This window comes from Perca flavescens, chromosome 1, assembly GCF_004354835.1.
Source record: "Perca flavescens isolate YP-PL-M2 chromosome 1, PFLA_1.0, whole genome shotgun sequence".
NCBI lineage: Eukaryota > Metazoa > Chordata > Actinopteri > Perciformes > Percidae > Perca > Perca flavescens.
Genome location: NC_041331.1, coordinates 26,528,398 through 26,554,775, shown reverse-complemented (window position 1 = coordinate 26,554,775; position 26,378 = coordinate 26,528,398). Strand labels below are relative to the sequence as shown.

At 43.5% G+C, this 26,378-nt stretch overlaps 1 protein-coding gene across 3 annotated transcripts in view; it reads left to right on the top strand.

Moving 5' to 3' along the window:
* Positions 1 to 26,378, top strand: part of gse1b (Gse1 coiled-coil protein b) — a 172,995-nt gene that overhangs the window by 121,473 nt on the left and 25,144 nt on the right. For all 3 annotated transcript variants that reach the window (XM_028574106.1, XM_028574099.1, XM_028574113.1), the window contains one exon: positions 24,740 to 24,937. In XM_028574106.1, coding sequence (XP_028429907.1) covers positions 24,740 to 24,937 — 198 coding nt within the window. The remainder of the gene's footprint in view (positions 1 to 24,739; positions 24,938 to 26,378) is intronic.

The window sequence follows — 26,378 nt, the reverse complement described above, 5'->3', positions numbered from 1 at the left end:
CCTTTCATTCTCTCCTCATCTTCCCTCCCTCCTACACCTGCTTGCTTAGCAGTGAGATGAGAGCTTCTGCTTTGTAACGTCTGGTTCTTCATGTTTGTGTGTTTCCAGGATTCGGACTAGTTTAAAGCTTATCCCTCTGAGTGTGTGTGTTCTGCAGGGATAGAAGCGCCTTAGCCTCCCTTATCGTCTTATAGAGCGCTCGCTATTGCTGTTTGAACCCCCAGGGGAAAAAATTTAATGGAAGGAGGGAGAGTGAGGAAAACATACCTATACCTAGTGTGTAAAGTATCCTAATCTTTAGAGACCACACCTGTTTTTCTCTGTCATAGCTGGCTTTGTCGCAGAAGGCCATGGTGATTAATGTTGCATCTCTTTGTAAAGCACAACAGGCGAATTATGTCATAATAGGTTTTTTTTTGTACTGGAGACATTTTTATCATCCAAGGTAATTCACAGGCAGGAGAAAGAGAGCTGGCAGATTTTGAAGATGGCCGCATTGACCAGGCACTAGATGCTCCACCATAGGCTTAAAGAAATGTCTTTGGCTGTTTTTTCAAGCTCTTTAAGCATCACCTGAAACTACTGCTAAACGCTGTGATAGAAATAAACCCCTAAACCACATGTACAACAGTGGACGATCCATAGCACTCTCTTTGCTCTCTCCCCGCCTCTGTGAAAATGACAACATTTTCATGAATGCAGATGCATTTACCTTGGAGCTCTTTGTACAGCATGGTACCGCTAACGTTGCTACATTCACAGGAGTGAGTGGCGATGCTAAAACGGGTGGGAACTGATGGTACTGCAGTGCTCTTGGCTAAACCCAAATGGCATGTGGTACACTCATATGTATGTATAGCATGCACACTTTCACACACTAGTGTGTCTGTGATGTTAATACCAAGCCACTTTACTGCCCACGCAGCCCTTGAATGTGAATGAAATGAGTCGTATGTGAGGACGCTCTTTGCAAACATAGCACACAGAACACATATGTTCGCCTTCATCATACAAAACACATAAATTGTGCTCATCATTACAGAACGACCTCATGGCCTGTCTCAATGTTAACCTACATGCACCAAATGCATGAAAAAGTGAACTGTATGCACTCAACACACACAGAGATCTACCACATCTCCTGTTGCTCTTTAACTAGCATGGTACGTTGCAGGTCTCGGCAGAGTCCTTGATGTGTGCAGAAGAGTGATGATGAGCTTAATGCAGTCTGTCTGTGTCCCAGACGTGACCACCGCATTAATATAGCACTAATACAACGCTCTGTCTGCTGCATGCTAATCATGCCACACTCTTTCTCATGCTTCCTTCTCTCATGAAGTCTTTTGTTGTGAGACTAGTGAGACAGAGCGGTGAGAGGAGCGAGACTTCTAAAGGTTGACTGGATTTAACCTGTTGACTTTCATTGCACTGCCAACGGTAGATTGAAGTTTCATGCGTTAACAGGTGGCCAGATCATTTCTGTATACCTAAAGAAATCATTTACATTCTCTTATTCATTTTGTTGACAGAGAGCAACAATAACCTCAGTACAGGCTTTGCAAAGGATGATTAGATGCCAACATTCTAATTTGTATAGCATTACTGAAAAGTACACTTGCTTTTGCTCTTCACTATCAACAAACAATATCTACACTAGATTCATATGGAGTAAAACACAAAGCAGCCCGCACTGCCAGTTCTGGCAGTCATTGCATACGTATCCCACATTGCAGGAAAATTTTGAAGAATTGTGCCTCAGTTGCGGTGCGAGCCTCTACAAAAGTCCAGAACATCTCAAATGAAAAGCATAAAAACACTTGTTGTAAGGCCTTGACATTTGGTCCTCCTAAACAAAGCCCTCCCACCCCTCACTCTGCCGCACACAACCACATCTCAGGCTGGTTGAATAAACAAGACCACTTCAAAGCAGCTCAGTGCCTGTGCCAACAGGCCTGAGAGGAGGAGAGGGAGGGAGGGGGGTGGAGAGATGTGTGAGCGTGACTGCTATTAATGGCCTAATAATGTATTTGGCTGTTTTGGCAGTTATGAAAAGGGTGAAGTAGGGCAGAGGGTAGAGCAAGCTGGGAGAAAAGAGAAAGGCCTTGTTTGTTGGGTTAAATGCTGTAAATAACATCAGAGAGTGCAGCTAAATGGAAATCAATGCAATTACCCTATTAGCATGAGCTTGAACTCTGGCGGCTGCTACAGCTCTCTCTCCCTCCCTCCCTCCTTCCCTCTCTCCTTTTCCTGTACATGTATCACACTATGCGTGATGTTATACATTTGTGGACATGTCTGCCAGACAAACCAGAGAAACAGTACTTTTAAACATATCAATGTGTGTATGTTAGAAATGTTTGAACCCATCGAGTGGGCACTTTAGGTGGTCCCTTTTAACTCCACTGCAAGTGTAATGAATTTGTTTAGATTTGCATAACCCCCTTAATCACCCCTATTTTAATACCTTACAATTGTGGGGGGAGATTATGCTGTTAAGTGGTAAGTCATAATTAGATAAATAATTGGTTTGGCTATCATCGTTCCTGTGCCATCTGTTTGGTTGTATGTGTGTGTGGGGAGGAGGGGGGTTTGAGAGGGCATTGATAATGGAAAAGATCCAGGTTTTTTTATGGGTTATGTTTTCATTTGAAAACGTGATACATAAGTCATAAGAAAATTGTCCTTCCAGTTTTACATAACACCCCACTCTTCTTCGTCATTCCAGTGGATCCCTCTCATATACTGTGTAAAACTCAATGCTAAGTTTAACTCCTGAAACATTGAGAACAAGTGATATCAGATTCTACTTTCAAACTCAGTGACACATCAAAGTCCTTGTTTACAATAAAGTATGTTTAATTGCTTTGCTGTTTGCTGTCAAACTGTTTTATTGTAACTTATAGTATAGCGCCAGTGATTGCCGTAGTGGGTGTTAGAATGTGTTTGCACAAATGTACAGTTGCTTATGGGTGTTTGTATATATACTATTTTCTGTGTGCCTCCTCTATCTCACAGGTTTATTTTATTCCTCCGTCCTTTACAGAAACATCAAGTCGCATCTGCTGCTTACTGACGTGCATCCACATATCTCCATCTGTAGTGGTCCCATCTCCTCCATTTATTCCTTCCTTTTCTGCTGTAAGCATGACAGTAAAATAGTAATGTCTGTAACTTGCCATTGTATCTCCTTCCCGAGTAGTTATTCTGCCTCTCTCTGCTGCTGTATTGGGGGAACAGGCAGTAGGGCTTCATCTCTACAATCAGAGTAAGAGGGAACAATTTGATCTATTTAGCAGCTCAGATATTCTCCATAAGGATTCAATTCTTAGCTAACGGCTGCAGTTAGAACAGGTTAGAGCAAAGTATAGAATTAGAAACTGATGTACAGTAAGTGTGGAAGTGTGTATAAACTGTTTTGTGCTTGTCTATGTTTGTGTGTATGCACATGGGCGGTGCATAGAGTGTTAAGGGTGTCTATGTGCTCTGAACATTCACAATGACAGCTAACAATTAGCTGCCGCCAGTGTGGCTAATAAAGGAGTGTACGTTGTTAATTATGTCACAGCAGAGAGGTGGGAAGGTGGAATACATTGGAATAATGGGAGGAATGATATAACAGTGGGCTTTTAAATTCCTTGGCCTTTTGTATGTGTAATGAAGGGTGTCTGTGGATGTGTGTGTCCACTCAGACACAGGGCCTGTCAAACGTTCATAAAGATAAAACAAACAACCCCCCCACACACACACACACACACACACACACACACACACACACACACACACACACACACACACTCTCTCTCTCTTTCTCTCTCCCCCTCACACACAAACACACACACATACACACATCCTCTCTTTCTCTCTCCCCCACACACACACACACACACACACACACACATCCTCTCGTTCCCTCCCCCCCCACACACACACGGTAACACTGAGAGGCGTGAGAGTCGGAGGGTATGTCTAAGTAGCGCGGTCGTGCCTGGTTTTCCAGATCAATGATGTGTGGCTGGGTGATCGATGTGAGGGCTTAGCGGAGTGGAGAGAGCTAATGGGCAGGTCAGTGGCTCAGACACATCCTGGCTCTCCCTGCCTATTACCACTACGTCTGTTAATAGCCTCACCACACTCCACACTCCCCTGTTGCTCACACACACACACACATACACATGCATACACAGACGCTTGGATAGTAGGAGGATTGCAAGGAAGGAGCACAGCCAAGCATGCTCAATACACAGACCTACTCCTTACTTCCCTTTTTAACCCATGTCTCTTCCACACATCTCTTTTTTTCCCTCAGTATTAGTTTCTTTTTCTGTTTTGTGGCCTTTAACCTGTGTTTACAGCAAGGCTTTGGAGCTACACCATATGGTGGTGCATATGCATGTATGTAAATAAGGGGAGGGGCAGATAAGCAGCATATTTAGAGCCATGTAAAGTAAATATGAAAGAGATTACTCTGCAACCCTCATTTAATCTCCTCAAAGTCTACTCTAGCACACACAGGCCTGAAGACAGCCCCTCCCCTGCATTTCTAACTGGCTGAAGGATGTGCAAGTGTCTCGTGATTGGTCCTGTGTGGCTATCAGTTAGACGATGTCTGGTGGTGTTTGCCTTGATGGCTAGGGTCTGGGGTAAAGGGTCAGGCAAGCAAAAAACTGTTTAGTCTCTATCACTAATTGGACTGTATAAGTACTTTTGCAGTTTAAGTTGGTGATGCTTTGTTTTGGATCTCAATATTATATTTGTCTATTATTTTTTTTACAGAATATATTACAGTATACTTTTTTTTGGTAATGTCATTTGAAATTTTAAAATGGGGGTACACTTATTTTAAGCTTAACAAAGACCAGATTTATTGTAGGGGCATTGTATTCAGTTGCATTAGACTCTACCTAATAAACTGGTAAATACAAATATTTTCTTGTTGTTACCACCTCTTGGTATATCTTTACAAATAAAGATATCTTGATTCCTTTAAACTTTGTTTTCGATTCCTTTAGATTTTGTTTTTGTTTCCTTAAACATTTTTTTTCATAACAATGGCTTAGGGTTAGGGTTATAGAATGACCAAAGCTTAAATCTTAGTTTATTTTCTACTAGATCGCATTTAGAGCTACAACAATTAATCAAGAAAATAACTCTATGCTTTCTTTCTGCTGGTATTATATTATTCCTATGTGTAGGACAGCTGTGCACACAGCTGTGTGGCAACACCATGATGACAGCAGGTCAGTTAGCAAGGTAAAAAACAGAGCAGGCCCTCACTCATCCTTGTTATTTCTCCCTTTACTCACTCTGTCTTTCCATCCATCCATCCATCCATCCATCCATCCATCCATCCATCCATCCATCCATCCATCCCTCTCTCGCTCTCTCTTTCTCGCTTAACCTGTCACTTTGCGTAGCCCCTCTTATGTCTTCTGTGTAGCATCTGATCTGCATGTTAATTACCTCTATCACCTTAATTTAATATCTGCCTGGGAAGAATGTGGAACACACCCCAGAAGTAATTCACATGCCCTGCAGCCCTCACTCACATAAGCATATGCACATATGCTTGTACATGCACAGACATACACAAAGCCTATTGGTTTTCTTCTGCAGTTTTGTGCTTGTTTAGATAATTGGTTTGCTGAGGTGTTGTATGGGTGATGAAGGTAGGAGGCAAAGCCTAGGATAGTCTGGATACTAGGCTCGGAATAAAAAGGGGGCCCAGGCAGGATGTCCACAAGGGGGGCTGAAGTCTTTTCTAACCCATCCTTTCCGAGTGTGTCTCCCCATGGCGAAGGCTAAAAGCGCTGCCACTTGTCGTCCACATAATGGAGGCGAGGCAGGAGGTGGGGGGGGGGGAGTTTCTGCCATTTGTCTTTGAGAGAAGCAAGGGAGTTCAAAAAGGAGGTGAATGAGCCATTCTTTTTAGATGCCGAGGGGGAGGAAAGCGTGCATGCTTTCACAGGGCTGAGCAATTCATCCACCAGACGCTCCTTTCCCCCGTCAATGTGCATACTGGCGTGCACAAGATGTATATGCTGACACACACACACACACACACACACACACACACACACACACACACACACACACACACACACACATACACAGCATTTCACTAGGTAGAGCGGGAGTGAGTTGTGAGTTTACAAGGTGTGTGATTCCATCATAGCTCTAATAATTAGAACCATTTTTATTACAATCTCTACACACACACACACACACACACACACACACACACACACACACACGCGCTCTTTTTCTCAGCCATGCTAAACGGCTGTGTCTCTAGTGGCTGATAGATTGTAATGAATGTAACAGCAGTCAGATCCTTCAAAAGCCTCTCAAAAGCTTAAGCCCCTTTATTAAATTAAGCTAACGATGCCTAAGGCCAGGTCTGCCGCTGAGAGAGAGAGAGAGAGAGAGAGAGAGAGAGAGAGAGAGAGAAATGGTGCATAGATAGGTAAAGGCCTCAAAGATAAGGAGGCGGGGGAGGAGGCAATGTTAGGAACAAGGATGTAAAATGACAAGTAGTCAAATCAATGGGGGATGGTGGGAATGGGTGCCGTTTTGCATCAAGAAAAGGTGGAGTAGGTAAAGAAGGGCTGGTGAAAGAGGACAGGAGTAGGAGAGGAATACCCTGCAGCCTCCCATAGTTGCACAGTGGTGCACCTGCGGCTGAGAAGAGGAATAGCAATTAGCAAAGGTTCATTGTTGGAGATTCACAGTGCAAATGTGTATTTTTGATAGTCGGTAACGAAAACATAAATGTTTAACCACTCTGTGGACATTTTAAAGCCTTTTTCAGACTCCTTAGGTCATATGTTAATTACACTTTGTGATAAAAGCTGTTTAGGATATAAAAAATGTTTTCCCAGTATTCTGTTCCTCTTTTGGGAAGGGTTGAAAATACTGCTTAGCTGATTGGATAAACCATCTGTCTATCACTACCTATGTTGGTGATAGACGGGCCAAATCAACCAATCAGATCAACGAAGCGTATGAAAACACAACCACAAGCCAGGCTACCCCTGCTGCTGCAGGCAAAGCATAGCTTGTTAGCTCAGCGAGCAAGCAACAGGTCGGTAAAGGATATTTGCAGTTTGTGTAATGAGAATTTACGAATAAAAGGCACCATTTCAGGTTCCCGGTCCATATTCCAAAAGAAGGATCCTTGAGAAAAAAACATTAGCTGATTGGATACACCATCTGTTGCTTCTCGTTGTGTCATACCTAAACCAGCCTCAAAACAAACGCTGATTGGTTGGTCGTTTGGCGAACGGCTCCAAATTTTCTCTATCTCAAGATGCCAGACTGATCTGCGAGTGGAAAACTGGAGCTCGCGAGATCAGGACGGTCTCACGAGGCTAAATGCAGTCATGCTGAGGGATCAAAACATAGTTGTGAATATTAATGTGATGCTGGAGATGTGATTTTCTTATAATGAATTATCCCTAATAGCAATGACTAATCCCCAGAATTGACTAAATATTAATAACTCATTAGTGATCAGGGATAAAAAGACTAGAAAATGACTAATTAACTAAAAATGTAGTAATCAGCTAAGACAATTTAATACCTAAATGACTGATTATTTGACTAATTGACCAGAAGGGGCTGCCTTGGTGTCTAGAGAGCTGTCCTGGGGGTAGCATGTGTACAGACAGCAGGCAGATCAAAGGCTGAGGTCTCGGTGCGGCATCGTTAGTCAGGATACCTTGTCTACCTGCTCCCTCTCGCTCTCTCTTGCAGGTCAAGTAGAGGTGAGGGATACACTATCACTTGGATGAAAGACAAGACATGCTGACATTATCCCGAACTGCACAAATGCATCGTCACACACATACACACACACACACACACACACACACACTGACTCACTCACTCACTCGTATACAAGAACAAAGATCATGCCTCTTAAAGGGTAGTGTTTCTTTTCAATGTGTGCTGTGCCTTTTGTGAGCATGGGGAAGTAGGCTGTGGCATTCATAATTAGACTTGGATTTGATCCAATGCATTAAAGCAATTAGCAATTTACAGCACAATCTGAAAAGGGCCTCATCCCACTTCCTCCCCAGCCATCACCTGCTTAATCCTCAGTTTCATCCTTGGCTTTGGGAGCACACCCTGCTTACAAGTGTGGCTTTGATTTTACAGCCTGTGCAGTCACTGGTATCTAATCCACAGTAAAACCATTAATAAGCCAGGCAGGGGTAGAGGTTGTCAGCTGAGGCTTCTTTGGGATTTTGGTGGGTGGCTGTCCCCTTGTGGACACTTGGTGGAATTACTCTCTCCTTTTTATTAACCTACTGTATACTGTAAGGTCATGCAATATTAGTAACAAGCAAAACAAAGGGGTCTTATTCATCGAGATTTAAGATATTTATTAGTATGGACCACTTATATGATCATATGATAGTAGCTTCACATCACATGTTTTTGGATATACTAATATCATAACTAGTATAATAGGTAGTATAGGAAGTATTATTTGAGAAATTAAATTATGTACAGCAAGTTTAGTGTGAACACACAATTGAGGACAAAGACATCAATTACAGAATAAATCCTGTAGTGTTTCTTTATGTAGTTACCATAGGACTATTTTAAAAAAAATAAGCCATAGTCTGCTTTGTATTTTGCATGGTAGCATCACAAATCTGCAGAAAATGTCTTCATTAATCAGTTAATTCATTATTCACTTCTCAGATCATTGCAGTTCAAATCTAATTATTATTATTAGCATTGTATGAGAAAGGCAACATAGGCTATTAAAACATTATAAACAAACACCAATAGTTAGGCAACGGTGTCAGTCAAAACATGACTACAACATGATTGTTCTTTCAGAATATTGGATGAATTATAAACGAATGGCTATTCATTTGGTGTCCTTTTATTTGTCATATTGAACTTGTAGATATAAGTTAGTCACAGATGTGTGGTTATTTTTACTAACAGGAAGTGACTCTTTCCATCCCGGTTGGGGATGGACGATACATTCTTTATCCTATTGGGGGACAATGCGGGGTCAGCCCTGTGGACTGGAGGCGTGACGGGGGGAGCAGGTGCTTCTATCCCCCGCCCCCCTCAGGCTCGTCTGTCTGTCTGACTGTCTGTCCGGCCCCCGCCGGAGAGGAAGCCCCACCTCCTGGCTCCCAGCAGCCGGCCGCCTCTCTCCTCCTCTCCCCGGCGCTCTGCTTTGCTCCGTCCCTGTGGCCTCGCTAGGCGTCGGAGCTTCCTGCGTGACAACAAAAGTGCAGACTCTCTGTTCTTGACGGAGGGATGGATCCGCGCTTTCACCGCTAACGGAGGGAGACATTTACTAATTTATTAACACTGGATTAAGCCCATACTTGTTTGCGGTGAGTAATTCTGTGTAAATCTGTAGTTATGTTTTCAAACCCGGTTGTATGTGTAAACGAGCGAGCATACAACGACGGTTTTGTTAAGGAAGTCATTACGATATCGAGGAAACGGGTGCTAGTTTTTTTCTCTTTTTTTCGAAGGTCGGTGCCTAGCCCTTGTGTATGTACGCGGGTGTGCGTGCTGCGTGCTGTGTGTGTGTGTGTGTGTGTGTGTGTGTGTGTGTGTGTGTGTGTGTGTGTGTGTGTGTGTGTGTGTGCGTGCGCGCGCGCGCGTGTGTGTGTGAAAATGAGAGACAAGAAAGACAAGGAAGAGTCAGTGCAACTGAAAGAGAACGAAAGAAGAGCCACTCCGGTGCGTTCAGATGGCGATTTTAAGCTGTTTTTCCCCATATGCCGTCTTGTTAAAGGGTTTCAGACAATTGTGTTTTTAAAATGCAGATTATCCTAAATGACTGAAAGGAATAGTGGGCGACCGCCACCCCTTCAAATTAACTTCTTGTAACATTGTTACCCGGTGCGCTGTTGTGATAATTATGTAAAGCACAGCCCAGAGGGTTTCTGCGTAACGTAACGCTCACTGTAGGCCCTTTATGTAAAATTGTATTATTGGCTTTACTTGGCTGGTAATTCGTAGTCTCCAGTCATGCTGGCTCCTTTAAAATTATTGGAGAGCGTCTGGTCAGGGCTGCTCCTACAGAGCAGTAAAAGCCTGTCTTTGAAAGGGGCATTTTCTCTGCATTAATGTGACTGTGACTGCGATAGTGACACATGTTGACCATTTGGTGCTCTCGGGTGAAGTGTGTGTGTGTGTGTGTGTGTGTGTGTGTGTGTGTGTGTGTGTGTGTGTGTGTGTGTGTGTGTGTGTGTGCGCGTGCGCGCGCGTTGCGTGCGTGCGGCGTGCGTGCGGCAGGTGGAGCGTGTTGAATCACTTCCCACGCGCTCCTTCACTTCTCTTGAACTGCAGGCGCGTACAACAGCTGCTTCTGTAGGGAACACACACAAACACACACACGCACCACTCATCACGCTCATCACACACACCTCTCGGGTTTAAAACACGGTCCACAAACATAGCCGTGGAGCAACAGGCTTTACTGAGCACACTGTGCTGCGGGTTGAGTTTATCTGCAGCCAGTAGGAGCCTTGTTGTGTGTTTTAGCTGCTGCTGATAAGGTTTGCCATAACTGCAAGTGCAGGGAATTAGAGCCTCCTGGTTTTTATAGTGAGACTGTCCTACTGATGTCTTTAACAGCTACTGGTGCTGGAAATAGGTCATTCATTACTTGGGCATCTGTCTGCCATGTACCGTACCTGTGTGCTGTCATTTTGTGCATATTGTGGTATATCCATTATTATCTTACTGGTACTTATATGGCTTACAGCCTGGTTTTCTAAGACCCCGGAAATGGCTTACAGCTGCACAATGTTCCGAAAATTACACTATGGGGGAAATACAAATGAATGAGAGGGCACATTTATTTTCATCCGTTCACAATGGAAGACAATAGATGCATAGCTATATAGTAAGATATTATTGTTCTATTTCACTTGTTGCTGAAATGTGGAGTTTAAGTTTCACCTACTCGATTACCACTCACAGAGTTCCAAAGAAACAAAAAACATTTTACATATTTTTATGTGGACAGTAACTTTTGATAATTCTTTATTTCAGTATAATAGACAATCATGATCTCACCAAGGAGGCTGTGGCCAAGTGTCTATTTGTAAGGTACCAGGTGTCAAAACAGAAATTGAAATAAATAAAATGCCCAGTGTAGTTTTGTTGTGGATCCAGGAATTTGAGCATTTTTGCTGTTTTTCTCATGAATATGGATTTAATGAATGAATGGGTGTCAATCACTATGTGTATTTTGATGAAGATCTTGATCCAGATTAAGCCATAGTGGATGTATGTGCTCTCAAAGGGCTTTCAGTGATTTATCTTCTTTCTGAAGTTGAACTATCACCTTTACCACTGATGGCAGCCACATGTCACCACTGCACTATAACCACTTACATACAGAAAACCTTCCATACTGTATGAACACATACACTTAACCTAGCATTTGACTCGTGACTGCTGTCACAGGATAATCTCTGATCACCGCTTTTCAGCATTATGTGTCTTCTTAACCAACAGTATTATACTAATGTAAACTTTTTTAAATATATCTTCAGAAAACAGTAAGAGAATAGAATAGTTGTTGTCATGTCTCAGTGTTTTTTGTTGTTGTTGTTGTAACCACATAACTCTGAGTCTGTGGAGCAGAACAGTGAGCATGCCAGGGAGCTGCTAGATTAGGATCAGTCACTGCTACAAGATATGGGAGCTACAAGTTTGTAGAGCTTGTAACAATTCCAAATTTTGCTGAACAACTAATTCTCTCTGAAGTCATTGCGATTAACAATATAATTGTCTATTTCAGTCAAATTTAAAAATATTTATTTAATTATATATTACTTTTTTAACAAATTAAAGTTTTGAATGAATTCCAGGATATATTTGTTGGTTATATATCACTGTTATGTTACCCAGAATATGTATTAACACAAATACACAGCCTATGAAGTAAACCACGCCTCATTATTATCATAAAACATTTTTTCTAACTGTATCCCCCTTGTCATTTTTGTTGTGCCAACAACTAACAATTGAAATAATAATAAAAATACAGTATATAGTCTGACCAATAACTACTTATATAATTATAATTTGGCATATCTAAACAAAATCAACACTTAGCAGCAACAATCATAGCCAATAGGACCTTAACTAATGTGAGCAATTAACTGCGGTTAAACAAAGAAACTGCGATGATGTAAAAAAAAAAAAAATAATATGATTTTGACTCATGGCATAGATGTTAACTAAAACTGGATATAGATGGGGTAGGCAGTGAGTTGGCCAATGTAAAGCATGTTGGGCCTGTCTGCCTGCTATGCTGTGCACACTGTCTTTTTGTAATCAGACACCACAGTATACTATATGGTAAATTGTATCCTTATTGTGAACTATAAAACAACTTCTCTGTGCAGTTTAGATTATTCCCCAGACATCCACTTTGCCTACGACAATGTAAGAGAACAAACCAGAATAGTGAAATGTTCTCCAAAGTGATTTGACATATGTTGACATTTAAACTCTGACCACTAACATTTCCCAAACATTTCCCAAACATTTCCCAAGGCGTCAGAATCATCTTGATTTGCGTGTCATAGTAATAGCAAACAACTTGCAACAAACACATTGTTCAGTGGCAGAAATCTCCGATCTGGATCTTCTTCTTCTGAAATGCAAAGTGTTCTTTATCCGCCTACCAAATTTCATGAAAATAAACTTTTTGTCAGCTCCTATTTACAGAGCGACAAACCAAGTTACGGCAACAAACACACCCTCCTTGGTAGAAGCTGCAAGTTGGCTAACTTTCCGTTGATTTGTCTTCCCTTGTCAACGACTCACATGTGTCTGATGGTTCAGGACATGATAAGAGTGTGATTACTTATGCAAATCTTACTCCAAGGAACCGAATTTTCTCGCTTATGATTTGCTATTTAAAACGAGTTGAACCCTTATACTGTGATGCCAACTTTACTAGGTTGGCATGTTTTCAGGTGTCGTCGTGCTGTTTGTCATGCTGCGGTAGCCTGCAGTGCTGTGAGTGTCTGGGGGCTAGACGGCAGCTGTGTTGAGCAGAGTGTTGGTGACAGTTTGTCTGTGGCAACAGCACCTGGCTCTGTTTAGAGAGTGATTAGGAGAGTCCCAAGCAGCTCCCCATACTGTTTACACAAGGAGCCTGGAGTTAAAGGTGACCCACTTTGCATTTCCTTATCAACAGCCCCCCCTTGATAGCTTTGAATAGCACAGACTGTAGCGAGGCCTTTGCATGAGTTTACCTAGTTCCCTATTAGAGAGAATGGGATGTGTTGACTGGGCGAGGCTTGGATTTGACTAGCATTACAACAATGTCCTGAGGTGGTATGAAAATGTGGGTGCACAGTGCATGCTGCTCTTTTTGTTTGTCAGGGCAGGGCCGCTGTGTGGTCTGCCTGTGTGATGAAAGACAAACCACTGTTGGATGTTTAGGAAATACAGGCCAACGTGTCTCTATCTCTTCTACCACTTCTCTCTCTCTTTATTTGTCTGCTCTCTTTCTCTCTGTTCATCTTTCTTCTTCTGTCTTCTTAGCTAGAACTCTCCAGGTACGCTTGTTACATTTTGTGGCAGTAGGCCCCGTTTGATGCCTTTTCCTTTTTAGATGGAGAGAATAAGTGCGAGTGATTGTGTGTGTCTAATCTTCCCCTACTGGGTGTAAAAACCGGTAATAAAGGTAAGCTGTAAATGTGGTGACTAGTGAAGACAGCTGAACAAACAGGTCATAAAGTATTTATCTGAATGGAAGACGAACAGATATGTGGGTGGACATACGCCTGTACAGACAGACAGATTCAGAGGAAAATGTTGTGAAGTAGATAGCCAGAGAACCAAAAACTTCCTGTGGTTCATGACTTTTGTTCTCATTCTTACTGCTTTTGCTCCATATGTCACTGATAAAGCTGCTTATCACTGTGAATGTGTGTTTACTTTTCCTGTGAGAGAGCAAGCCTAACGTGCTCTGTAAGCTGGGCCTGTGTAGAGACGCATGTCCCTGTCACCCAGCATCGCCATTAAACAATACTTCATTTTTGTGCATTTTTTCCCCCGTGAAAATAAATCGCAATGCAAGCCTCTTGAATTGAGGCAGACACACGCTGGTCTTTCTTCGTGGTCATGAAATCCCTTGCTGCAAGACCCATTCCCTGAACCACATAGGACATGTGCTGCTTTCATATCCAGTGTGATTTCATTTAGACAGGAGCACACAGCACAGTGTTCAGTGGAGTTAATTACCAGCAACCTTTTCACAATGTTAACTTTGTTTGCATTCTCAATCTTTAGCTTGGATTAAATTGTCTGAGGGCAACTGAAAAAAGAAAACATTTTCATTCACACACAAAAAAAGTCAGCGTTGCTACAGCCACCGGACCAAACTGTGTTTGAGATACAGAATCTTTAGAATATGTGTGTGAATGTTTGAGTAGCTGATGTTTGCTGCTGTCGTTTTCATACACCAGTGACTGATAAGCATTAGCCAAACAAACCCAACACAGGCAACATGAGAGCATTAGATAAGCGAATCATACACACTCAATACTGACCATTCTTGACTATTGCCCTCACCAAATGGGGCCTCTTTCATTCAGCATTTATTGGTGTGTGTCCTCTGCATGTATCATACTGTGTGTGTGTGTGTGTGTGTGTGTGTGTGTGTGTGTGTGTGTGTGTGTGTGTGTGTGTGTGTGTGTGTGTGTGTGTGTGTGTGTGTGTGTGTGTGTGTGTGTGTGTGTGTGTGTATCTGTCTTGTCTTTGTGCTTTCTCCAGTCACACTCTCACAGTATAACCCAGCATTGTGCTAAAGGCTACTCTTCAACAAAGGCCTTTTCTTTTGCTATCATCATCATCATCTCTTTTTCCCTCTATCTGTGTCTGCTTCTATCTCTTTTTAACATGTCTGTCTGTTTCTCTCTCTCTCTCTCTCTCTCTCTCTCTCTCTCTCTCTCTCTCTCTCTCTCGGTCCAAGATTTCTGCTATATCAGCTGACTGTCATAGTGTGTGCCTGTTTGTTAGTATGCCTCCTTGTGTATGAGGGCAAGGTCAGAAATGTGCCTGAAGAAGTGAAGGGGGGCTTTGTGGCCATGTGTTTTAATCAGATTATGGACAGAGCTGCATGCCTGTGTTGGTGTAGGCCACAGTTGCCGTGTCAAACGTGCTTTAACACAGAAGATCTAGTTGCCAGCTCAACTTGTTTTAGTTGGCTGGTATTTGCATTACTAAAGGGTATCCATTTTCGGGCACTGTTCTTTTAAAAAAACAAAATCTAAATAGATCAAATAAATACTCCGGAAAGAAATATTCCACATGAAAGCCATTGCATGGCTTTCTAGTAGCATTAAATAAATGATATTCTGCATACATGTGTTTTGGAAATTGACTCTCAAGCTGCTCATAAGGCTGCAACTACTAACCACTTTTATTATCATTAAATCTGCATGATTATGTTTTCATTTAATTGTTTGGTCTGTGCCAAAAAAATAGTGAAAAAAGGCCAATCACAACTTCACAGCGCTCAAGGCGATATCTTCAGATGTCTCCTTTTTTCTGACCAAAAGTCCAAAATCAGAGGTATTCAGTTTGCTCTGATATATGCTAGAAGCAGGAAATCCTCCTATTTCCAAAGTAAGAACCTAAGGAATTTGTGCACTTTTTCATTATTCCTGCTTAATAAATAACAAATTATTCATCAATTATCAAAATAGTTCTCAATTATCTTTCTGTTGGTAAATTAGCCGACTAATCGTTTCCGCTCAACCTTAATCCAAGGTCATGTGAAACATATTGTAATTGTGTAAATCTAATCTTTAAACAAAATCTTGATTTCTTAGATATGTCCCGTATAGACTAGGGAAGTCATGAAGATTTGTGCTTTAGAAAGAATGGGTCATTCATTTATCACCACAGTGCACACTCATCATAGGCCTGATTTTGATGGGTTGCCCACATTCCACTGGTCTAGCTAACAATCAAGCAATACTAATGCTAAAGTTGATTGTAATCGTACTCTAAAAATTAGATTTTCAGGAACGCATGAGCCATTAAGAATAATCTGGTTTGACCCTCAAAAATGTTGTAGAATAGTCAAATTTTTCAATGAGCTTCTATTCTACAAATAAGTGGTCAAATACTTGAAAGAATAAAGGACACCACGGGTCTCAGCTTCGCAGTCGTTGTGGCTATTCGCTGAGATGTGTGGCCATGGCGACGGCGGGTTGTCTTCCTTGTCTGAGGAAAGAGGTTCACTCATCAGTCCATACAACATACACACATTCTGACACAAGCGGGAACACACACACCAATTATGCGTGTGTGTGTGTGTGCATGTGCGCGTACGCGCGGTGGAGCCACTTGGGAGTCAGGGCCCATGCAGAGCACTTGGAGTGCTAATTAGGCAACCACAACCCAGCAGAGTACATCACATAGAGAAAGAGAAAATAGAGGGGAGAGAAAGGTTGAACAGAGGATAAAGTGAGGGGTGCATGTAGGGGAGGTGGCGAAAACCGTGCTCTTCTCCTGAAGAGGCTTGTGGAGGGAGAGAGAGGGAGAGAAGGAGAGAGAAAGTTGCAAGATGATGATAACTGCAACATGTTACATGCGGTGATGTCCCCCGGGCAGTCCCCAGGCAGTATAGAACAATACAATTTATCCAGGTCTGTGTGGGCTGTGTGCATCACAGGTGCAGAAACCATGATACGCTCCATGGCAGATCCTTCTTTGCACGCATTTGCTATTATTTGTGCTTAGAGTATATGTGATACGTGCAACATCTGTCATATCTCCCTGACCTGCAGGGAAGAGCCTTTTCCTGTCTATGTAGCAGATGAGGTTGATTAAAAGAAAGAGTTGACAGGACCTGATGATGATGATGATGATGAAGATGAAGAACTGACTCTACCTCATCTCAGTCCAACAGCTGGGCTGGGGCTGAAGCTGGCCCTCTCATCAGGGGAGCGGCAGGGCTGTGTCCCCCTCAGCAAGAGGCTACAGAGGGCACAGCCATACAGACAGCAGCTTGACTCCTGGGGCATGGTCCACAAAGAGCCAGAGTCACAGACAGAAGGCTTGTGTGTGTGTGTGTGTGTGTGTGTGTGTGTGTGTGTGTGTGTGTGTGTGTGTGTGTACACGTGTGTGTACATGTGTGTACGTGTGTGTGTGTTCACACTCTCTAAGCAGCGTTGTGAAGCGTAACCAGACGGTTCTGTCATACGCCCACACTGGTGTCTCAGAGAACACAGCCACACACTCCCTAGATGACATGCGTACACACACACACAACCCCAGCAACCCCTACCACAGCCGCTATGTAATTAACAGACAGAGGAAATGGCGCTGTTGGGGTGGGTGAGTCGGATGCAGGGAGGAGGAGAAGAGAGAAAATCCTCTCAGCTCGTGCCTACCCTCAAGACACAATCTGCTTCTCTGTGGCTGTGTGTTGGAGAATTAAAGTGAAGATAGGGAGAGAGATGCCGGCTGGTCTTTTGAAATCTCTGTTATTGTTGCGAGCTGCTGGCAGGCAGTTTGTGGGGGGGGGAGGAAAAGGAAGAGAAGTAGGAGGTGAGGGATGAATAATAAGGTGTGCGCCCACATGCACACTCACATACACAACCGTATCATTTAAAGTCACAAGGTAAAAGACAGGAAGACTGCTCTCTTTGCAAAGAGGTGTGTGTGTGTGTGTGTGTGTGTGTGTGTGTGTGTGTGTGTGTGTGTGTGTGTGTGTGTGTGTGTGTGTGTGTGTGTGTGTGTGTGTGTGTGTGTGTGTGTGTGTGTGTGTGTGTGTGTGAGAGTGAGAATGGGTTGAAGATGGTGACAGGCAGCGAGCTAGGTCAGAGGGAGATGTACTCTTTTCTCTGCTGCTCAGACGCAGGCAATACTCTCCAGTTTTTTTTCTTGATTGATCTCTTGCTCTCTCTCGTTCTCTCTCTATCTCTCTCTCTCGTTTTCTCTCTTTCTCTCTCTCGCACCCCCCCCCCCCCTCTCTTGTTTCTCGGTCTCCCTTTTCTTTTTCCCTCCTTTCTTCTTTTCTCTCTCATATTCACCAGTGTAATTGTCGCCTTTGATTCTGCTGTGACGCTGTTTCAGGATTTCTCTGGTATTAGGATTTTCTCTTCTCTTTGGTATGGAGTAAAAGAGATGGCATGCATGTGCACAGACATTTACTCGCAGGTGTGCGTGCGTGTGCAAACACACATTCACTCTCACACATACACATCCGTTCTACAGTGCCTTAGGGTAGATTTCTCTGACATCTCATCTCAGAAGTCAAACAAACCTGGAACTACCAGAGCAGGTTTGTGTGTGTGTGTGTGTGTGTGTGTGTGTGTGTGTGTGTGTGTGTGTGTGTGTGTGTGTGTGTGTGTGTGTGTGTGTGTGTGTGTGTGTGTGTGTGTGTGTGTGTGTGTGTGTGTGTGTGTGTGTGTTTTCAAGACAGAGATCGTGACATGCATCTATTTGTACAGTTAAGCCCTGGTATTCATGTGTAAGAACATTTACAGCTGCTATTGAGTTAGGGTTCCTGCTCTCTCATTTCACCTACATGAACCACATTTGATTTATTTTTTTAAATGCCTGCTAGTCCAGCTTAAAAATCATGCTAGGTTGGTGTCATCCACATTGCTGCATCAATGGTACAATGGTAATTTGTTTTGTCTATCTACAGTATATGTAGTCAGAAGTTTCTTTAATGCTGAACCTCTTATATACCCTCCTCCCATCCTTTTTATCCCCCTGTCAGCACATCTTTAGCCAGCTAGCAAGTCAGTCAACCTTTCATGAGGACATGTACTCATCAAGCCGACTCTAAATCCCTCCTGTATCGGTGACTGGGCTACTTACTCTAGGTAATTTTATCAGCGTGGATGTTTGAACCTGTGTCCTCTGGTTGAAGTATGCTTTCCCACTGAGTGATGTCTCCATTTTTTAATACCTGCACTGTGCTATCATAGGCAACTGTGATCAGAGTTCATAATCTGAGCCATAAGGGGGTTTCCTCTTATCTATGACCACATGGTAAAAGCTGTTGCTTATCTCGATAATGTGTTGGAGGCTTGCTGGCCTGCAGCTTCTCACCTAACCAGTTCCCAAAGGCCACATCTTGTATCCAATTCATCCCTGCAGTATTTAGAACTGGTCTCCTGACAACAAAAAGCACTAAAAATGTCCAAAGCCCACTGTGTAAGCTAATTTCAGTTGTCAGTTGTTTGCTAATCATAACAACAAATTTGGTTTGATTCACAATAAAAGCCTTCCAATAGGTTTCTGGTGGAAACAGTTTAATATTAAGCAGCCGTAAATGTTTGTTTTGTATTAGCAAATACAGCTCTTGATAGTACAGCAAAGAAGATATTATCAGAAAACACCAAGGGTGCTATTGGTTAGAGTAAAGAAAGAACAGAACAGGAATGTAGGAGTGGAACAAAACACCAAACCACAGAGACTGTGTTTCACCGGAGCTACGAAAGTATTCAAAGCTGAGCACAGCAAGACTTTTAGAGTTCTTGAGTTTATTATGTTGACATATTTATTGTTCATTTGAGGGAAGACACTGACCAGTTTGGCTCCGTTCCTAAGCAGCAACGCAATATTGTGGCATAGCTGAAGTGTTCTACAGTGTACCAAGCCACTGGAAAAGAAGCATCTACTGAACCAGTAAAGTAAAGCATGGATATACAGTGTAGGCAGAACAGTTCCACTCCATGCTGTGTTGAACTTGGCCAAGCCAGGTTGGTGGCTGGATCGGATAGATGGGCCAGCGTCACTGCCCTGCTAGTTTTAACGAGCTGATAGGCAAATCCCTTCCTGGTTAAAGATTAACCACAAGCTAGAGCTGCCACTGCATTATCTCCCCGCTGGTCGGGCCGTACAGGAGCCAAGAGGTTTGTTTGTTTGTGTGTGTGTGTGTGTGTGTGTGTGTGTGTGTGTGTGACCATGTGCTTGTGTCTGATGTGAGAGGTGTGTGTGTGAGAGAGAGAGAGAGAGAGAGAGTAATCTGCCTTCCAACCAGAAAAAGAGTTGAACTGTGTGTTTGTTTGACTATGGGAGTTAGTGATCGGCTTTACTCCCAGCAGGGTGTTAAAACTGTGTGTTTACTGTATGTCATTTAGCAGTCAATCTGCTATGTGTGTGTGTATGGGCAGGATCATGTTTGTGTGTGGTTTGTTGTAATCTACATTCCTTTTCTTTCAGGGTTTGGTTTTGTTTTCCCTTAGGGCATAACAGCATTCAAAGGGTTAATTGCATCAGGAAGCTTGGTGTGTAAGAGACTCCTTTTGACCCTTGGGTTGTCAGCAAATATGTTTACATTTTTGCTACAATCCCAAAATATAAAATGTCTTTGTACTGCTTGCATTAAGGTTCTAAAACTATCAAGTGGATACAGCCTTTGTCCTTTTCATAATCCACAGCAATATCATTTAAAATCTATTTTCCTTTTGTGTATCACTGGATTAAAGGACTGTGACACATCTACATAGGACTCCCTCTGATTAACTGGGAGACAGTGCCATCTGCTGGATGTCTGAAGAACATAGAGCCAGAGACTGCGTACAATACTGAGCAAGAGTGTTGTAACGGAGTGATGTTAAGAGGTAGCGGCAGGCTCACTTATCTGGAAATTCACAAGACATAACTCATCCTGGGTTGCTTAGATCATGCAATTCATCATTACTTACTTACTCTTAAAAGAGAGCCTTGATTTGCGTGGCTTTTGTTTTAGTAAGAAAAAGTAGATGCACAGCAGAGAGAGGTCTCTCCTGTTGTTTTTTTTTATCTTCAGTGCCTTTGAAGTAGTAAGTGTTCAACCATGCTATGGTAAGCTATGAGCTTTCACCTGCAGGGTTACGTAGATTTCTCTGCTGCTCTTCTCTTCTTGTATGTTTTGGGCACAAGAGTGGAGAGTCGACAGGAAATAAGGGAAGAGAGATGGAGGATAAAATGCAACAAAGTTGGTCAACCCCCAGGCCCCTAGGACGCCCCCATGAGCTACACTCTGAGTACCAGCAGAGTGAGAGTGAACAAGCATCATTTTTGGGAAAGCTAAGTAAGCACCTGCAACCCCCTCAGTCCCTGCCCTGCTATGATATGGTCTGCTGCTGTGGTTGCTTCATACATGCTTCTTCAGACAGACAAGATTAACGCAGACAGCACAGAGACACTCTTTTTCCAAAACAGTGATCCTCGCTATGCGAGACAGGAAAGGGGCGAAAGAGTGAGAAAACGACAGAGGAGAGTGTGGAGGTCCTGTGCTTTCTCAGGGGAGTCCTGCGGAACAGAAAGGAGCTTTGTTGAGAGGTGGCCTTTGGCACAATGCTGGCCACCGTGTAGCTTTACCCCACAGATAATCTCTCTCCCTGTCAACGCTCTCGCTCCTTCGCTGTTCTGAGAAAACTAGCAAGTGACGGAAGGAGGAAATGACTAAAGAAACGACTCATTCACACCCATGCAATGACAGCAGGATGGACAGAGGGGAAGTCAAACCCACGCTTTTACCCTTTTCCTGAGCCCTCCACCCCCGAACAACTATTATGCATTAGTCTCCTTCACCCTGATAAGAACTCGTAATAGGAGTACGTGTGTGTGTGTGTGTGTGTGTGTGTGTGTGTGTGTGTGTGTGTGTGTGTGTGTGTGTGTGTGTTTGTGTACTGTTTGATTGCACATTTTTGGTATGACTTCCTTGTTTGTATATAATGGTAAAGGTTTATTTAGAGAGAATGGATTTCATTACCTTTTTGTTTTGTATGTGTTTGCCTTTCTCTTACTTTAATTTTACTTGAGGATCATTTTCCCTTGTGACAGAACAGCTTTGCTAGGCAAATTGAATTGAATTGAGGCAGATATTCTCACACAAAAGGTTTTCCCTCTTATGCTGTTGGGCTTGACACAGGCCAGGACATGTCCTATTTCTTTCTCTTTCTCTTTTCTTCTTGCTTTTTGTGTCTCAAAAAGGGAAGGGCGCCTCACATATTTAACCTACGCCCCCCCCCCCCCATCTATCCATCTATACATGCACACATACATACACACTGCCTGTCGCTCCCCAGCAATGGGGTCAGATGTGATGACCGGCTGAGCACTCTTCCCTCCTCCTCTGCTCCTCTTCTCCTCCTCTCCTCTACCCTCCCCCTCCTCCCACTCGCCTTGGCAGGGCATGCATGCCTGTGTCTGTTATCTACAAATGGCTGAGGAATTATAGGTTGAGATGGGGGGAAGGAGGAGGAGGAGGAGTGTGAGGAGGGAGGGCTAGAGGGAGGGTAGAGTGGGTGGGTGGGTGCGTAAGGTCATGTGACATCGCAGCAGCTGCTAGGCTAAGAATTTCTGTTTTCTCACTTAGAGAGAGAGAGAGAGAGAGAGAGAGAGAGAGAGAGAGAGAGAGAGCATGGAGGGGAGAGATAGGCAGCATGTGTGGTGTGTTGCTTTGTTAGATAAGCTCTAAACGGTCTTTGTGAGCAGCAGAACTAGAGACAGGAAGGCAGGCAGGCAGGGAGGGAGAGAGGGTGGACGGGTGAGAGGAGATAGATAGGTGGAGAGCAAGAGAGAGAGGAGCAGGAAGATGGTGTGTGTCCGGTCGGTGGCTGCCGGTGTGTGCTGGGCTGGGCTCAACGTGAAGATGCAGCCATGGGGGATCCAGGCGGCTCCACTCCTTTGTGCAGTAAGGAGCTTCGGTCACGCTGTTAATCTATAAGGAGGGGGGTCATGAACCGCTGCCAGACCTCCGGATATGCGTGTCTGTGTGTATTTGTGAAGCTATGTGCTTATCTGTCTCTTCTTTCACTGTCGCATGTGTGCCTGTTTGTACTGTGGTTTTATGTGTGTGGTTGATACATGCTTTAAATACAGTGTACGCTATGTTAATTTTTGCAACAAGTTCCCTGTGTATTTCTTTGACTCCCTTCTTTGACTTTTACTTACTTTCTCAAGGGAGGGAGGAGCAGTACTGTGCGTCTAGACAAAGTGACATTACTGGACTAGGCAGTTGGTGTGGGTGTTTGCTTGACAGTAGTCATTGTTAAATCCCATTATTAATTGTGTGCTGGGTTCATTCTGAGTGCACTCGGTAACCGGGAGGTTATAGGCAGGACAACTCAAGAGGTGTTGGGAATTCTCTCTCATGCCTGACTTGCCGCTGTATGTGTGTCTACTTAAACAACACACACACACACACACACACACACACACACACACACACACACACACACACAGGGCTGTGCCTCTGCTCTTTTCTCAGGAGGACACATGATCTTTTTATAGCCCTCTCAGCCTCTGGGGTAAACCCAGATATAACTCCTACTTATGTAATTGTGCTATTGATATACTGTTAGTAAGCAGCTTTTATTTCAGTGAGTAGGTCTTTGTCTTAGCTGGAAGTTTACTTTGAATGTTGATTGTGTGTGTGTGTGTGTGTGTGTGTGTGTGTGTGTGTGTGTGAGTGTGAGTGTGTGTTTCGGTTCATACCTCTGCCACACACAAACTACGTGTGTGTGTGTGTGTGTGTGTGTGTGTGTGTGTGTGTGTGTGTGTGTGTGTGTGTGTGTGTTTGTGTGTGTGTGTGTGTGTGTGTGTGTGTGTGTGTGTGTGTGTGTGTTTTTTGCATCACACATGTTCTGGCATTTAGGGATTCCACTGACCTAAGGGCTGTCAACACGGTGTTACCTTTCAACACACACACACACACACACACACACACACACACACACACACACACAAGCGTAGTTTGTGTGTGGCAGAGGTATGAACCGAAACTCACACACACACACACACACACACACACACACAGAGAGGAAGGAAGGAAAGGGACAGCTGTCTTAACCCTCCTCACCCTCTCTCCCCTCCAACAACCACAAAGCTCTTATAAATGTGTGACTAGAAAGTGACATGACAAAAAAATGACCCTTTTCACTGTTGCTGCTGAGTGAAAACTAATGTCTTTATTATGTAGCATTAGCATTTTTTTTGGATTGAATTAAAGTTTTCTTTTATACTCTGTCTCAGAATCATTGACCCAAGAAATCCCACAATTTATTCAACACTCCTAAAATATCCAGCTGGTAGTATTTAAAACATCACAGTTTATTTCCTCTTACGTTGTTTTTAAGATTCTCTACCTTCCTGATTAGAGAAGGGTCTCCGTAGCACCTCTCTGTTAGCATTATTTGGATCAAACACAATTTGAATGGGACACTTTTTTTTTATAAGTGATAGATGTGAGGGAGCCAATGAGTGCTAATTTGTTTCATTTTAACAGGGAGGGCACCGGATGTGTATACGCTGAATTTGTTAACATCTACGGTACTATAATATACTGCCACTAAGAAATAAAGTCACTCTGGTGGTGTTGGAGCATGCTCAGTAGAGGTGTTGTGTAAACTCTGTGACCAGGGACCTCTGGCAGACACACAGCCAGACTGGAGCTCTTTGAGCACGGGAAGGGTGACCTGCCCTGCTAACCTCTCACCTCTGACCCTAAGCCATACAACCAAAGCCCCTCTGCCCCAGCTGTCACAAACCTAGCAGCACACTCTGCCCTGACTGTCTCTGTGTCCAAGGAAACATCCATGCGCCTCACTTGGCTTTGGACATTTCTTGCAATATATGCGTTTGTATGTACTGTGGGACCGAATGTATTTTGAAGTCCTCATGACTTAAGTGTTTTTGTTGGGTATTGTTGAACATGCATTATTGATTATAAATATTTTCCCATTCTCCTCCCTTTTGAAATTTGTAGGCATGAGCCATGAGCCAAAGTCACCATCGTTAGGAATGATCTCCACGGCGACCCGTACCACGGCGACGGTCAGCCCCCTCACCCCGTCGTCTCTCAACGGCTCCATCGTAGCCAATGGAAGCCCTGCTACCCAGTCTGCTCACTCCGGATTTGCTGCAGCCCTCCGTAAACTGGCAAAACAGGCGGAAGAACCTCGAGGTAAAGCCACACAGTCTGCGACAGGGATTTGACATTTATGACACTGTCAAGTTTGAGTCTGCTGGATGGCAGCATTTTGGCTGTATAATTAACCAAGAAAATGGTAACAATCATTCTGTGCACTAATTGTGGGGGTGTCATAAGTGTGTGTGCACTGTGCCATGTTCCATTGCTGGTTAGTTTAGCTGAGTGCAGAACTGCTAATAGCAACGGGATGATATTCACACAGGATTGAATTAGTTGGTGTCCCTGGAGATACTGGGACGAAGAGGAGCCACTCTAGTTGACCCACTTAATGTGCTGTGTGTGAGTGCACGAACGCTTGGGTGTGCTTGTCAATGTGTGATGGTGTTATAATTCCCCTTTATACATTTGTCCTTGTCAGTGTGTCAGTCACACACACACACACACACACACACACACGAAACATGCAATAGATTTCCCAACTCTCGGAGCTCTGTCCTGTGGTTGTATGAATAAGCATCAATGAGCATCAGGTGGTTGAATTGCTGGTTATTAACTCATTCAACCTTATGTCAGAAATTCTGAACTGTCCCTTTAAGGTTGAAATATGCTTGATCATATATCCATGTAAATTCTAGGGAGGCTGTTTTGGGTTTCTTTTTATTTATTTTTTTCCCTGTATATTTGGTAAATGCAAAACTGGCCTCTAATACATACAAACATACAGGTAAAACCCACATGCCCAGCATCTCTCAATCACACATAAACAAAACAAGCGTACAAAGCTGTGTGTGTGTGTGTGTGTGTGTGTGTGTGTGTGTGTGTGTGTGTGTGTGTGTGTGTGTGTGTGTGTGTGTGTGTGTGTGTGTGTGTGTGTGTGTGTGTGTGTGTGTGTGTGTGTGTGTGTGTGTGTGTGTGTGTGTGTGTGTGTGTGTGTGTGTGGCTCCATGCCTTGGCTCCAAAGAAGCCCAGCTACCCCAGCTGTCCACCCTTGCTCTGGCTCTTAAATCAGATGGTCCCCTCCTTCCTGGCTGTCCCTGGACACCTTGCTCCCCAGCCCACTACAGCCTGGGTCCCAGAATCCTGCAAATGATTTATTACAGAGAGAGAGCTCAGCCCCAACCTCTCCTCACCTCCCTCTCAATCCTTCTCCCCTTCATCTCTCGTCACTCCCTCATCCCTACATGCCAGCCCCATTACTTACCCCCTCTGTCCCTCTCAAACAGAAAAATCCACTTCCAGAGTTCATTCCTGCCTTTTCATTTTATCATGGACTCACCTTTTTTTATTGGAATTTGTCCTTCTTATCTTTGATGTGTCGTGAGAATACACATGCGCTGTTCTATTTGAAATTTACAATCTAACAAGGCAGAGAGTTCCTGTCTGTGTCTTTGTCATACAAACAGACACCAGATCCTGTCTGATTAAGCGCTACCACCTTTTTATTAAAAGCACAAAAAAGCCCCTTTGTTCTTTT